The 14,270-nt window shown below is 30.0% G+C and overlaps 1 protein-coding gene across 2 annotated transcripts in view; it reads right to left on the bottom strand.

Moving 5' to 3' along the window:
- Tgs1 (Trimethylguanosine synthase 1) overlaps window positions 1-14,270 on the bottom strand; it is a 64,170-nt gene that overhangs the window by 27,510 nt on the left and 22,390 nt on the right. For both annotated transcript variants that reach the window (XM_035355052.2, XM_035355053.1), the window contains 2 exons: window positions 10,731-10,842; window positions 7,995-8,205 (listed from right to left, as the gene is read on the bottom strand). In XM_035355052.2, the coding sequence (XP_035210943.1) occupies window positions 7,995-8,205; window positions 10,731-10,842 (323 nt within the window). The remainder of the gene's footprint in view (window positions 1-7,994; window positions 8,206-10,730; window positions 10,843-14,270) is intronic.

Below are 14,270 nucleotides of genomic sequence, written 5' to 3'. Positions count from 1 at the left end.
GTGGAATTGTAGGCAATAGCGCCCCAAACCATTATGCCATGTTGTTGCATGGTGGGGCGTTCCACAGTTGCTGCCGCATTACATCTGTCTCCACAAATATATATGGCGACTGTCACTGGATAAACAGAAGCGTGACTCATCTGAGAACATGACGTTTTGCCATTCTGTAATCCACATTGCACCAGTCCGGCACCATTCTAAACGTTGGCGTCTATGCTGTGAGGTCAATGGCAATCTTCTTAATAGACGCCGTGAGTGCAGGCCACGTTCAACCAATCAACGGGAACTGGTTCTGGTCAACACGGGAACATCTAGGGTATCTTGCACATGCTGCAGAATCGCAGTACGACTTGCGGGACCACCACAGCTTGTCAGGGGATGCATCGATCCAAACATACTGACGTCACTCTAGCTGCACCTGCACCCCTCCTTCTTCCCACATTTCCTTGTTCCAACCATGCTCGCCATAGCCGATGCACCGTGCTCCCATCCATGTGGGTATCAGCTGCGATTTGATGTAAGGACAAACCTGCCTTCTCAGTCCGACCACTATGCTCCTCATAAAATCGTATATCTGCTGGAAGGGCCTTCATTGATGGCGGCCTGGCATTCTCTCCTATTACACGTATCCTGCGGGAGATAAACCAACTTTCTTTGATAATTCGTCTGGCAGAAATAACGACATGAATATTGCCCATTCTGCACGTTTCTTCCCTTATATCTTACTTCACGTGCGTCGGACAGCTGCGCATTTCAGGTCATTCGCATAACTCAGTGACGTGCGTCTACTCTAAAATTTGCATAAATTTCTGACCACTCCTCCTTGGTGTTGCATTTTCAATGTCGAGCAGTGTATGTAAAATGAACCAAAATCAGAAGAATTAAAGACGTGAAGTACTAAAACCTCAAAAAATACTAAAGCCAAAAATAAATAAATAAATAAAAATTCAAACAAAGGAAGACGAATATAATCAAATCTGATATCATGTTATCAACAGGAGGTACAACAGATTCAATTGAAAACCCCTCCTCTTTGAAAACCACTGCATTCCTGTTATCCAAAATTAGCTGATGAACCATTCTAAATTATTTAATTATAACATTTCACCTAAAAATTTTGAAAATCAGATCTGATTGCATTCCTTTTCCTTTGTTTGTATTTCTAATTATTTTTTGTGGTTTTTATATATTTTGAGGTTTTAGTATTTCACATTTCTTTAATTCTGATTTTCATTTATTTTAGATATTTATATGGAATTATGAAATTTACTGATATTAAATTTCACTTTTGGGTCTTTGTAGAATCGATTCTAAATTTCTCACTTTTTGTCTATACTGAGTAATTTTCAGCAGCATATTGCACAGAAATAATTTGGAATAATTTTGTTCTTAAATAAAAAAAATTGTGTTTATACACACACACACATATATATATAACATTTATTGAATAAAAACTGCTCATTTTTTCAATACAGTTACATTAAAAAAAAATCAGTACAAGGAAAAATCACTGTCAGTAAGAAGAAAACAACATAGAGGAGATAAAAGGGAATAAATGATAAGGAATTTTTCTCAGAAATAAAGAAACTTTTTGTATAAATATGTTAAAGTATTTCATGTAAAAAAAAAAAATGCATATCCAACAATGAAATTATTTTCAAAGTAATTTTATGTCAAATGAAAGAATAAACAAATACGTTTAGAAATACTGCAACAGCATCTTTTTTTTTTTTTTTTTTTCCTAAATTGAATCTCTATACAAATTTGATTATGTTTGGCTATATACAGTGGGATCAATAAATACTAAGAGTAGTTAAAAAATTCTAGCATTGAAATTTCTGTGCTCTTTAAGTACTTTTCTTTACCCTGTTTTCCATTTTCAATGAAAAAAAATCTCCAGAACTCGTATTTTTAAAAATTTACCCTATTTCACTTTTGATGCAAACAAGCACACTTGCTCACTTCACAGAACATATACAAAGTAGCTGGGATGCATTACAATTGGATTTCAGTATTTGAAAAACTGCAAATAAATAAATTCTTTATAGATGTTAACATTAACATTCTTTATGATGCTTGTACATAAAATTAATTTTAGAAGACAATGGAATATACATCCAAGAGTATGACTAATGAAAAGCGGAAAGAAAATGTGTAAAAATTCACAATTTATGTCTTCCATCAAAAGACAATAGACATGCACAGAAAATGCTAAATAATTGCAATGGTTACATAAACTGGATTCTACAATAAAGCTATGCAATAAATTTAATGCATTTTTGTTAAAAAATTATTCTCATACACGAAAAAAGAGTAATTAAATTTGCTATGTTAAAAAAAATGTGAATTAAACATTCACAAATTAAAAGAATTATATTTTAGGTTTTTGCAAAAATATTCAGACAGCTTTGCGATTACTTTTTAAAATAAGTTTTTGAAAAAGACATTTTATGATTAAAATACTCATTTAGAGTTTAAAGAGTTATAAATGAACATTTCAAACTTAAAATATATTTTACAAGTTAGCAAACTAAAGGAAATGAATGATAAATGCTCACAACCTCTGATCCTTCTCTTTGTAATTTCTTCCGCACAAAAAGCAAAACGAGCTCTAATGAAGGGGGGTGGAGGAAAAAAAGGGGAGGGAGAGACACAATACAGAACGAAACACTAGACTGGCACACTTTCATAAAAAATTATTGATTTCATAGGTGATTGACTTAGATACTCTCACTCAAGAATAATAATAAAAAAAAAAATAAATAAATAAATAAAAAACTGCAACTACTATAAAAATATTTACATACACATCTTCCTGGCAATGGCTAAACAGTTATACTTCGTATACGTTATTAACCATTCCAGTTATATGGACTTACTCCAAACTAGATGTGTATCGAATTATCTTTTTCCAGTAAGTAATAACAGGAAACAATATATTCTTATAAAAACAGACCTATCATTATTATTATCACATAACAGTTCCATACAAATTGAAAAACGGGACACCACCACATAAAAGAAACATTCATTGTGTGATGGATGACAGCAATTTGTACAGTTTAATGAGATTTATGCAAAAATCACAACTTTGTTATTTTTCTATAACTAATAACAGTGATTTTGATTTTGAATTTGTTTTATAAAATTCTAAGTTGCTGAACTACAAAAACACAGATTTTAGCAAAAATGTTATGCTTAAAGAATGAAAAATACCTTATGGTACCTTTAAAATTGTATACATCTCTCGATACCCCTGACAGAGTACTTTTATTTTATGTTCCAAATGCCAAAATGTTTTAAATAAAATTAATTTTTCTTGTCATCCACATATCATTGTAAAATTTACTTTTTAAAAATTTTTAGAGGAGAGGCTTTATAGTTGCTCATTTTAAACTCATCATTTTATTTTTATATAATTGAAAAATAATCACTTTTGGTTTGGAAAAAAAAACTTACCTTTGAGTGGTTACTAAAAGTAATGCATGTAAGTTTCATTCAAATTATATTTATACATATTTCTTACGTAAAAATTCCGGATATATGCTAAATTATTGTAAATTACTTTACTTGAAAAATATAATGAATGCACAGAAATTAAAGATTTGCATATGCCGGAAATGAAAATGTGAAATATGTATGGGTATTTATGCATATGCTTGCCAAAAAGCATGTATCTGACATTAACAAAATATGTAAATATTTATTAAATTATTTATAAATGTAGTTGAAATGAAGGATTTATTTATTCATAAAATCCTGTGAAAGTTACTGTGAAGAAATCTAATTATTAAATGTATCTAAATTTATAATGATTATAAATATTACCTAAATATACAATAATTTTAACATTGAATTGTAAACATAAGTTGAAATCCTGTTGACAAATACGTTTATAAAAGTATTTAAGCAAGAATAGTTTGTACTAGAAAGCAATTGGTTAAAAGGAGTTCAAAAGCAAATACTATGAGATGCATACTTAAGTAATAAAGATGAGTTTTAAAATATGTATTGGTGAAATTAAGGGTAAAAAAAAATCAGATATATATAATTAAAGGAATTATTCCCTTACATTTTATAATAACTCAGTTACAAGTTTTGAATAATATATTACAAAAAATCCTCTTTTTCTTCCCTTTCAGAAATATTCAGAGAAAGTTAAGTACATGGAAATGAGCATCAATATTTAATGTATTTCACGATTAACATAAAAGGTCCATTTCAAATATAATCTAATTTGAAATGGACCAAATAGAGCATTAATTATAAATTGACTTAGATGTTTCGATTTAAAAGATGCCTCAGAAGCTAAAAAATCATGTCATATTTGAGAAAGTATTTTACGAAAAAGCTCTATAAATAGAAAAGAAATAATGCTAACTTTAATATTAATAAAACAATAAACTTTGATCTTAATTTTTGTAATCCTTAACTGAATAAAATCAAATTACCTTAAAATTTCTTTCTAATGTAATTAACGAAAACTTGCGAAAATATTTCATTCAAATTAAACTGTTCTGAGCAAACTCTTCTGTGAAAAGTGTAACATTTAATTCCATTCAGAATGAAATTATGTTTAAAAATTTATTCTTTTCACATACTTAGGACTCTGAAATATTGTAGAAAAAGAAAATATATACATTTATATGTATATTTACGACGTAATTACAAAATGTTAACATCCGATAGTGTCAAAACCCATTGATCTCACCGGTAAGACACTGAATGTTTTGGTCACCACAAAGGGATGCCAGTGCTTCAAAGCAGTGTATGGGGAAAAATCTTTAGGGCCTCTCTTTCTTACTTCCTACCTCCATAGGTGACATGTCACAGGACTTTGCACGAATAAGTTGAAAATGTATATATGCAATTACTGTCTTCATTTTTACAAGGAATGCAATAGTACTTTTCAAAGTATGATTTGAAGTATCAGTTCTCCAGAACTAACTTGATATAGTCCCTTTTGTGAACACTTTAATAGGCATGGTGTCAGCAAAATCAACCTCTATGCCTTTAGAGAAATTAGTATCCCTTACAATTATCTTACCATCTGCCCACTTACCAGAGACCACCACCTTAAAATCTTCGATAACAACATACAAACCTTCTACACATTTACAGCAAAAAATCACCTGGTGGCAAGGATTGACAGATTATCAACAAGCTTAGGTTCTGAGCTAACCTATGCCTCATTATAAAATTGTTTCCAATTTTTTTTCTTAATTTGTTAACAGGAACAACGCCAAGAGAATTAATATTCACTCAATTTGTTCCTAAAAGTTTAACTCTCTATATTATTACTGAATTTGGATGTCCCACAATATACATTTGTAAAATTCTGTAAAGTGTATTTCTATTTGCACTATTCTAATTGTATGTTTATGCTGTTTTAATATATTGCCTTAAGTTCTTGGACATATTTCAAGATGCATAAACTGCTAGAACTGGTCATCACTAATTTTAGAAATTCTATCAGTAATATATATTGTATATTGTTTGTCAAAGAAATTTTTAAAATTTTATTCTCATATTTACAATTGCCTGTAAAGTATTTCTACCATTTTATTCACAACAGGTAATATGAGATTTTCTACTTTACGATGGTACTTTATTGTCTGTAAAGTATTTCTACCATTTTATTCACAACAGGATCTTCTCCATTGGTATACAGCTTTTATTTCAGCAAAAGATATGAAACGCATGACACTAATAAATATTTTTTGCTAACAGAAATTTCTCAAAATACTGTTTTTCTTTATTCAAAGATTTTAATAATCATTCGAAATAGTCTTTTCATTAATTGACACATGAAGGATGATGCTTGGATTATATATGACTTTTTTCTTATTTTACTGGTTTCATACTCTCCATAGCCAAATTATTATTGCAAATTAAATAAAGAGATTATTTACTACCATCACAGTTGTTAAAAGTAAAACTAAACTGGAGAAATGACTCGCTGTATTTTCCTTTTTGCATAATATATGCCTCTTTCTTTCCGATTACTAGATCTTGCTCGAAGAGACTCTGTTGCATTGCTCGAAGAGACTTCATTACCTTTGCTAATCAAGTTCAACCACTTAACCATGGGTTAAAAAATATTTTTACCTCAAATAATATCTTTTTATCAAATACTAACTTAACTCAAACACTAACTTTAGTTTAGTAAAACATTAAAATACAATATAGTATTGTTCTTGCAAATGTATTTGTTGTGATGAAACAGAAACAAGTAATTATACTGGAAAACTGTATTTATTATACTAGTTGCAGCAGCACTGATTTTACTCACAGCATGCCTGTGTGGTTTAGCATGTCACCTGCATTTGTGGTATTTTTTTGAGTCTGGAATAACTCATATGACAATAACTTATGAAACTGCAATGCCACGCAGCTATTATGCTGCATTTAATAATATTTTTTTATATGTTAATATAATTTACAGCTGAATTTGCACAAGTATTATCCAGTATTATGATTTTATAACTGCACTTTATAGAAACTATAATTAAGCTAAAGAGAATGAAAGGACTGGGATTAATATTTCTTTAAATTGCTATATCTGAATTAATTTTTTACAATGCCAAAGTGTACATCATACATATATTCAAATACCAAAAATCAAGGGAAAGCAGTTTGCAAATTTTCAAATATGATGAGCATTGTGTAAAAGTTTTATAAATAACAACAGTATATAAGTTTTGGTCTTGTAAGCCTATTAGGAAGGCACACATGGGGAAGTGCAATAATTCCTTATATTCTCCCTTCTTAAAAGGTGGCTGAGGAGTGATGAAATTCAGTCAGCCAAATCCACGTCGTGATGAATTATTGCATACCACATTTTAGTTGAGCACTATTGTAAAGTTCATTACATTATTAGGAGTAGAAGAACTGAGAAAAGGGCTCTTCGATCACTGGGATTTGAAACAAGGATTCTTCGAATGCCAGCTTGACGTGTTATCGCTTACACCAGAAAGCAATAACTGATTATAAACTGATATGAATTATCTGATTTTATTGTGGAATGATTGCTGAACCCCTAATGAATAGGATATTCAATTTCTAAAATTGTTTGAACATTTAACATTATCAACCATATCATCACAACTGTTATATATCTTGTGGTACCTGCTTTGCTCATGAAAACATTAACTGAACTCCAAAGAGGTAGAACACAATCAGATTTGCTGAGCCACACTAATTGCTATGATCTGATGCAAGATTCAGACATGAACCCATTGACCTAAATTATAAAAATGGCATTCTTCAACCTGCTAGTAGCTTCATAATTGTATAAAATATGTTTTTAGGATGTAATCTGAAAGCTTCGATCCTGCTAAATATGTGATGAAATGAGAACTCAGCTGCCTGGTGATCATTTTTAGCCATTCATAAACTTAACCTATCTGAAGAACAATAGAATTTACCACATATACGGCCAAGATTGCTAATGATTGGTTTCAGAAGGATACCAAACAATTCTGATGAATTATTTGGCCATCATTGTTCACTAAACAATCCCAATGGAATGCTTACATAATTGAAAGATCCATCTGTGCATACGATTCAGAAACTACAATAACATGTCAATTAGGGATAGCCATTCAGATAGTCCAAAGTCATTCCACATGACATCACCTGGCTAGATGCAAGCCTTGCACAATAGTAAACGTGTATCCCATGATTTTTTTTATCACTTGAATATATATGAAAAGCAAAGGCAAATAATATTTATTGATACCTGTAAGTATGTACATGTCTATAACTAACTTTAACCAAGAAATGGTAATCTTAAACCTATATCTAAAAAAAAAATATTCATATATAACACACTGATAATGAATCTATAAAAAATTGCATATTAAAAAGAAATTTTTTGCATAAAATATTAAACAATCAGGTATCTACTGAACAGAATACCTACTTGAAAAAAAAAATAATAATAATAGAGTACCTCCAAATAACATCTATAAAAAGAAAAATGGAATTATTACCTTCATCTAACTGTATTCCTTCATCATATAGGCTAAACAAACGGTATCGTTGATGCCAGTATTTATTAAGGGCCTTGTTACTGCTATCAGGCATACATTCTTCATTTTCACATGCTTCAGGCATGGGACCTTGAAGCTGCTCTTTTTCATCCTGAGATGAGCTGATGTCTTCATTCACATACCTTTTCATCTCTTCTGATTCATGTTCATCCTAAACATAGTACAGTTTAAAAGCAAAAGGAACAGATAAACTGCAAAAATCACTATATATATACAAAACAAATAGAATACTCGCTATAAATTGGAGGAAAACATCATTAGCAATGCTTAAATAAAACACTGGTAACACACGAAAAGTTAAAACACATAATAAGTTAGATTCATTATTCTAACAAAACAAAAAATTAAATAAAACCAGAAAAAATAAGGTGAAAACTTCAAAATTACAATTTCACAGAGTAAAAGCTTGACAATTCGGAAAGCTCAAGAAATGTCGAATTCTGGATAGTTGATTGTGTATATAAAAATAGGAATTTGCATTAGAAAAGTCAAATCAGTGGGGAAATTTTCCATTGTAAAATTATAAAAACTGTCATCTGATTTGATAACCACCTGAATATCAAAACACTATATTTAAAACACGATTTTTTTGAGGGGAACACAAATTGCCTTTTAGACATCAAAGCCAATACATTCAAAGGTCTTAAACATAACGTAAAACAGCTGATCCAATTTGCAAAATCCTGCTGAACATGAAAGTTGGCAAAGATGTCATTAAGCATTCCAGCAGAAGTTTAAACAAGCAAATTATTCTTTATTTAGTTAGATAATAAAGATATACAAATTACAGATATAGCATATAAAAAAAACTTAAATCACTTCGGAATTTTCATATTCCACTGCCACTATTTATTTGTTTTCAAACGCGCATATATATTTTTTATTGATGCCCAGATTCTGTAACTTTGAAATTACTTATGCATACTAAAACACTTTCAAAATGTGAGGATAAAATAGAACTTATATTCATCTTTACAAAAATTAATTCGGCTTGTCAAGAATTTACATTAAACCAAAACGAACTTCTTACAATTGTGTTTTGATGTTCTGCTTATTCATTACTGGCTCGAAATCACACTGTTTGATGACAATGTATATGTGTTAATACTTTTGCGAGCTCTATGATGGGGTTACTAATCTCTCATTTACTAATTTATTTATTTATTTATTTATTTATTTATTTACATTTCCTCAACTTCTACAAGTAATTTTTTTTTCATATATATATATATATAGCCTTGGCTACTAATGTTCAAAATTAAATTATGATTAGCAACAGCATGAATTATAAACAAATAGCTAAGGTTATTGCTTTTTATTTTCCAGCTATAGAAATATGACGCTACTAGAATAGCAACGTTTGGAAACCAAAATCAAGCAATCATGAATCAGAACTCATTGCCATTCAGCATTAAGAAATGTAAATATAAATATGAAATACATATTGTTGCCATTTTATAAAATAATTAAACACATGAAAAAATATAAAATACTTGTAATAAAAAATAATTATTTCTCATGTAATAACTGGGCCACTACAGTCTGAGCATTCTAGTTAGTTGAATGCTGGATAGTTGGGCTTTTACTGAACTATTACGTTTGTGAACTATTACGTTTGTGATCATCTTGAAGAGGATAAGGTGAAAAAATTCCAATTGCTGGTGATTTATTATGACAAAATATTTGGAACATGTAAGTCACTAAAAACATTGCAACAGCCAATCTAGAGCAAGTATGAAACCCGGCTGTCCACCATTACTTCAAGGAATGACAAGAGCACTTCAGGAAAATTTTGATGGGTATGACAAGTGTCCTATCAAAATTATATATTATTGTTACATATATTTAATTTTATATTTATATATATATTATATATATATTTTAGATACATCAAAATTATATCTAACAAAGAGTTTCCATGAACATTTCCAAATTAGAAAACAAAGGCTAAATTCGTAAACTTTGAAGAATGTGATAAACAGATCATCACTTATTGTAAAACAGAGATTAATGAAATTCTACATAATAAAAGTGCATAAAGAATGATTGAAATGATGGAAAACAGGTGCAGAAAGTATTTTTCTCACACTTACATTTAACAATGGGAGCAGCAACTTTATCTTCAGTTATTTAACGCATTTCGTAATTTTTGTTAAAACTCAGCTCTAGAAGTATTTATTGTTTTTCTTAAAAAATGCAAGACATGAGTTCTATTTGTTAAAGAATCTATATTATTGCATTTTTCTTAAGCTAATCAACATGTAAATACATTTTAGAAAAAAGTTTACCTCACACAAAATGAGGATTCAGAAAAGAACAAGTTTTCTATTTTCCTCTATGGAAGATTTAGCATAAGTAGATTCATTAGAAAATGGTCATTTAATTGCAGTACAGCAACAATACAATTTCCATTGAAAACTGCTACTTTTTATTTTTTGAAAAATGTACTCTCTTTCTCCTCAACTTATTTAGAACTTATAACATATTGTAGGATTTGGACTTCTTGATCAGGCAATATTTTAACAATATGTGGGCAAAATGTTTTGCTATAAGATTTTAAGTAGAAATCTGAAATTTCAAATTTGTTTGTTAAACATGAATTTTAAAAGTTTGAAAAGAAATGTTAAGGAACAATTCAAACAAAAATGAATAAAAATCATATCAGTAAAATCTTACCTCCAAAAAAGATTTGTTAAAACCTTGTGGATCATGGAGAATATTTGTCTGTGAAGGATGTTTCACATTAAATTTACGCTTATGCCTCCGCTTTTTATGAGCTTTTTTTATCCTATATTTAGAAAGGAAAATATCTTTCCTTAATATAAATTGAACATGACACTGAAGTATATTATACATCAGTGAAACAAATTAAAACTATATGATTAGCATTACAAAGTTTCACCACATCAGTATGTTTATGAGATAAATGCTACATACTTTTTCTTAAAGATATTTAAATGAAATGATAAAAGAAAAACTTATCAGTGTAGAATAGCAATATTTTTACTATATTTATAAGTATTTCGAGTTTGATAAATTCGTCAATATCGATTATTCATAAATTATATAACTAGAACATGCTAAGTGACATTCCGCTGCTCAGAAATTCAAAAGTATGATGCATAGGACTAAGCATATCTTCAAAATCCAGGGATGCCAAACAGAAGCATAAGCCACTGATTTCAATATTTAAAAAAAAAATATGAAAGGTTTCAGATTTTAAATTACATCCAAAGGTGCTTTTTTAACATTTTGCATGTTACCTTTATTTATTAAATATCATGTTATTTGCATTTAAACCATAAAATTCAGTTCAATAGCAATGTCGCAAAATAATTTTAAAATGAGCATATCTTTAGAATTTCCGATACACAGTTCTGTGCGCTGGAGATAAAAAGAGTTTTTTCTGTACAATGTTGCCTTTCTTGCCTTGAAATCCTTGAGTTTGTTAATCAAAAATTCTTTAAAGTTTTATAAAATAGGAAATTGATAATAAAACAAATTCCAAATATCAAATTTGGTCTTCCACATACCCATATTTGTAGAAGGATTACGTCATTCAAAATTCACTGGCTCTATGTACCATTGTTTTATCACAATGCAAGAAATATACATACATTTATGCAGATTTTTCATAAATTAATTTCTTTAAATAGAACACAGGGTGATGTTTGTGGCAACAGTTTGAAAAGTGATTCGTCGTTTGTAGTGAATCAACGCAAAATCACAAAATGAAAACAATAGTCCTTCAAGGACAAAGCCCGTTTGGACTAAATATTCATGAATCAGAAAAATTATAGAAGTTATTTTTATTCTAACTACGTATATGCAATAAATGGTATCTTCAGTAACAGGATGTGCTTGATAGATTTTGTAAAACACTATGTAGTGATTATATGCACTTCTTAGTGAATTTAGCAAATCAAAACAAGAAACCTGAAGGAGCCTTGACTGCAGGTACCAGTGATGAATCACCTCACCTATGAAACTGTATTCAAAGTTCAGGTTTAGAAGTACTACAGTTTCAAGCACGTATCATGACTACAAAATTTCATGGAAAATACCTACACATATAGCTTGATTAGAAATATGGATGATCACAGACAACACTCTGACAAATTCTAAACATTGAAAAATTTAAATTAACTGCCTGACAAAACTAACAGAGATAATAGCGAAATTCGGTGCAGGCCATAAGTGAAATCAGCATTCATTACCTTTCTTACAAGATATTGACAGAAAAATTTACAATCAAATAACAGCTTAACACCTGAAAACTTTTCAAAATATTACATTTTAAGAAACAAGAAATATGAAAAATCAAGTGTCACTTGCAGGATTCGAAACGGGGATCTTTCATTTGCTACGAATTGAACATGCTAACTACCTACATCTGTGGTCTCAAACTGACAGGTAACATTTGGTGTCCAAAGCAATTTTATGCAGCCTGCCAATACAGTTTAATCACATATTTAATAATACAAATACGGTGCTTACAGTTTTAGAGATAAAGATATGGACTGAGCTTATGTGCACAACTGCTACTGAAGATGGGAAAATAGAATGAGTAGGCTTGGGGCTGCTCCATACTTGTAACTTTATCGTTTAGCTGATGGAGCACTTTCCCATTGCAATTTTGTGTTTATGCATTTATTATATTATTCCATTAAATGTAAAATCTGGCAACTGGAAATAACGTATAGTTTTTGAGAATTGAGGCCTGATGTATTCCACTACGCGAAGAACGCTTACTTGCAAAATGTACTCGCTGAACTAACTGTTCCTACTCTCATTAAAAGAATAAATAAATAAACGATATTGTTAATAAAAGCATCTTACTTTTTACTACGCTAAACTAGCATATTTTGGTCTGCTGCAACTGCAGAAGAACCTAAACCTATGGATTCAATGCTATCAGTTTGGAATAAAAAGTAAAGAATGACTATGGATATCACAAATGTGAAAACCTCGAAGGACAATTAACAAGGATTTCAAATGCTAACAGAAGCAGAAAAGCAAAATGAACCGGATATCGTGCAGCTACAAGCTCATATGCATACGGTGGTAAATATTCAGGAAAAGTTTGAATTGCTGAAAAACGATTATTACAGAATACTCGAGTTTGAAGAAGCAGAAGTTTTGCTGTCTCAAGTGGATGAGGATATTCAAAAATTAGAGATAAGTCTAAAAACCACTATTAATAAACTTATGACTCTGTAACAAATCAAAATATTGACAGCCTTACACAAGAAAATTATTCTGTATGTAATGATCAATTTAAAAGCGCTTTAGTAAAACTGCCAAATTTCCTCTTCCGAATTTTAGTGGAAAATTTGAAGTATGGAATTTGTTTAAGACTCAATTTTAATAGTTTAATAAAAGAAAATCCAGTACTTTCTGAAAATGGAAAGCTTCATTATTTATGGCTTTAAAGGGAGAAGCCAAATGATTAGAAACATCAAACGATAACTTTCCTTCACTTTTAAAAGCTTTAGCCATAATGGATCAAGACTCCATCAAGTTTGTTCAAGACATTTGTAAGCAACCAAGTATCACAAATCCAGCAGATATTTAAAGCCTTCGAATGACATCATATTCCTTCAGAATTCAACCCAGCATACATGATCTCCAGACGACTGGAAGTTAAAGCACTTGGTGCTAGTGAACTTTGATGGAAACGACCAGACTTTTTTCAAAATTAAATTTACCTATTCCTGAGACTGTGCAAAATCCCAGTAGTTCAACTGACGAACTTTATACTGATGAACTCAAGACTGTTTCTTAAGTAATATTAAGTTTAAACAATGACTCCTTTTTTGATAGCTTATTTAATACCAGTAACAATTTTCATATAAGCAAACTAAACTAAAGCTAAGCTAACTTTCATAACTAAACTCATAAACTAAGCTAACATTCATAACTAAAATAAAGCTTTGTTTTTAGATTTTGCAGAAGGTGCAAGTCTCCTAAAACACATACCGGAGAACTTGCATGTGAAGAATATGAAAGAGCTGAAAATTATTTGTTAAAACACCTACAGGTAAAGTATTTTCCTGCAGAAATATCAGCTTTAGAAATGGGATCTTCAGTTCCAAATATGAGTAAGCTTTTAAATATTTGAACACTTTTTTACATCCATCTAACGGATTAACAAGAGTTGACGATAGACTTTTACATTCAGATTTAAATTTCAGTTGTAACATCCAGTTGTTCTGC

This window comes from Stegodyphus dumicola, chromosome 1 (genome assembly GCF_044657685.1).
Source record: "Stegodyphus dumicola isolate Sdum_Otavi_A_Nest chromosome 1, ASM4465768v1".
Lineage (NCBI taxonomy): Eukaryota > Metazoa > Arthropoda > Arachnida > Araneae > Eresidae > Stegodyphus > Stegodyphus dumicola.
The sequence above is the reverse complement of the archived record's forward strand: the minus strand, read 5'-3'. Positions and strand labels throughout refer to the sequence as shown.